At 47.5% G+C, this 2180-nt stretch overlaps 1 protein-coding gene across 1 annotated transcript in view; it reads right to left on the bottom strand.

Moving 5' to 3' along the window:
- Window positions 1-510: 510 nt before the first annotated feature.
- The window catches only part of FIGN (fidgetin, microtubule severing factor), a gene marked incomplete at its 3' end in the record, with an annotated part of 2252 nt that continues 582 nt past the window's right edge, over window positions 511-2180 (bottom strand). Inside the window, exon 1 of the mRNA XM_084289521.1 lies at window positions 511-2180. This exon is cut by the window's right edge and continues 582 nt beyond it. Within this exon, the coding sequence (XP_084145647.1) occupies window positions 511-2180 (1670 nt within the window).

Genomic DNA, 2180 nt, shown 5'->3' with positions numbered 1-2180 from the left:
CTGTTGCTCTTAGAATAGCAAAAATCTGGTTCTCTGTCGCAACACAACCGTTCATCTCTTTAGTCCAATAATGTTTGAAGTTAAAGCTCTTTATATTAGCACATGCCACCAATGTAATTGTGAGGCAAACAAAAAATAAAGCACCACTTCAGGCACTTGACAGCAACTAAATCTCAAGAACAGCAGAATGGAATCAACACACAGGGTTCATGTCCTTCTGAAATCAACCCACTTGCACCTTGCTCCTTGGTGAGTATTGTCTAGCTTGAACAGAACTGAGCATCAACATGCGCTTTCTGTCATGTGTGGCTTTTTCAGATCAGCAGCTCTTGTTTGATGCACTTTTCCTTCAAGTCTACCCTGGCTCTTTAGAGGCAAGGTAAATTATAGTCTTCCCAGTACCCTTTGCAATTTTAACACTACTGAAAAGGGTTCTCTACCCTATGTAGCAGGTTCTGTGTGTGCCAACATTCATTACTTTTTTTTTTTTTTTTTTTTTTTTAAGTAGTATCACTGACTGCAACCAAACATTTTGTTCCATTCAACATATGTATCAAGCTCTTTTTGAGATATGCTAGGCTGTATCTTGCAGAAAGCATTTTCAAAGTCTTGATATGTAACTGGCCTCAACTGGCTGGGCATAATGGCTGAAAGGTCTGTGGCTGGCATGGCATGGAGTGGGCCCACCACTGCTTCCTGACACAAGTGAGCCACATCTAGTCCAGAAAAGCCTTCTGTGCGCTGGACAAGCAGTGCAACCTCCTTGTCATTGAGACAATAATTGTGCTGTGAGAGCAGTTGTACTATTATCTGGTGCCTCGCTGTGCTGTCAGGAAGTGGGATTAAAAGTCGTTTCATGAAGTACCTTCGAAGAGATTCATCAATTTCTTCCGGTTTACTTGTGGCGCAAATTACTACTATTTGGTCCTCAGCAGAAGTCAGTACAGTGTCCAGCTGCATAAGGAACTCGGTTCTCATCCGACTTACTGGACTGTGTTCTTCACTCACTTGAGAAGAAAGAAGCATATCAATGTCACTAACAAAAATCACTGAGGGTTGGCGACACCTTGCCACAAGGAAGGAGGCATGGACAATTTTTTCTCCTTCTCCTAACCACTTTGTGACAAGGCCAGAGCCAGTGATTTTGAAAAACGTGGCCCCCAGCTGACTAGCTATACATCTGCCCATTAACGTTTTGCCTGTTCCCCGAGGTCCGAATAAAAGGATGCTCCGAGGTAGAGCAGTCAGTCCATTGAATGCATCTGACCTCAATACTGGCCATAAAACCTCCTCTTTAATGACGGCCTTTACTAGATCTAGGCCAGCAATGTCATTCCAGTCCACGGGAGGTCCTTGGTTGATAATCTCATTGGTAACAAGGTCAATGAGGTGTGTGTCAGTATTCTTCAGTTGCTCGTCCACAGAGTGGTTGGATGAGGTAGCTGCACGAAGTCCCGGGCCTTGCATTGGGTGAGGAAGGAGCTGCCTGTGCTCGTCACCGTGCTCATTCATTACTGGGGAGGTATACTTCCCAAATGAGTCACTCGATCTCGAACCCAGTGAGTTTTTAGCAGTACTATAGGATGGGGGTGTTAGAGCCCTGCTAGACTGGCTGCTGAATTTCCTCTGCTGTTCAGAGGACATCAGCTGCTTTGTTGGCTTAAATGCTAAGGATGATGTTTCAGCACTTCTGTCAAAACCATTCCCCCTGTTTGCATTTGAAATGCTGTTGTCGGGCATTCGATACATGGGACTCTGTGTAGATCTCTGTTGGCCATAGCTGTAATTTCCATAACTGGAGTCCATTTCTCCTTGCCCTGCCATGTAGAAAGCTTTCCTTTTGAGAGAGCTGGCTGAAGTGTTTGTCAGGGCAGACGGTGCAATGGGAGTCAGACCATGGCCCTGGTAAGAGTAGCTGGGGACGGTGGTGGGGGGCAGCGGGGTCGGAGCAGGGATTCCTGATGGCAGGTATGCTGAAGGTGGCGGGGCACCCCCGGGGCTATACCCAGGGCCAACAGCAGTTTGAGGAGGATAACTGGCAGATGGGTAGCTGTAACTGGAGAGGTTAGAGGTCCCGTTGTAGCCGGGGACCAGGGCTGGTGGTGGCGGCGGTGGTGGTGGCGGCTGTAAAAGCCCCGAGCTATGCAGGGGGGACGGATGAGGGGACGGAAGTGCAGGTG

This window comes from Netta rufina, assembly GCF_964035555.1.
Source record: "Netta rufina genome assembly, chromosome: 6".
NCBI classification, from domain to species: Eukaryota; Metazoa; Chordata; class Aves; order Anseriformes; family Anatidae; genus Netta; species Netta rufina.
This window is presented reverse-complemented; position numbering and strand designations above follow the sequence as displayed.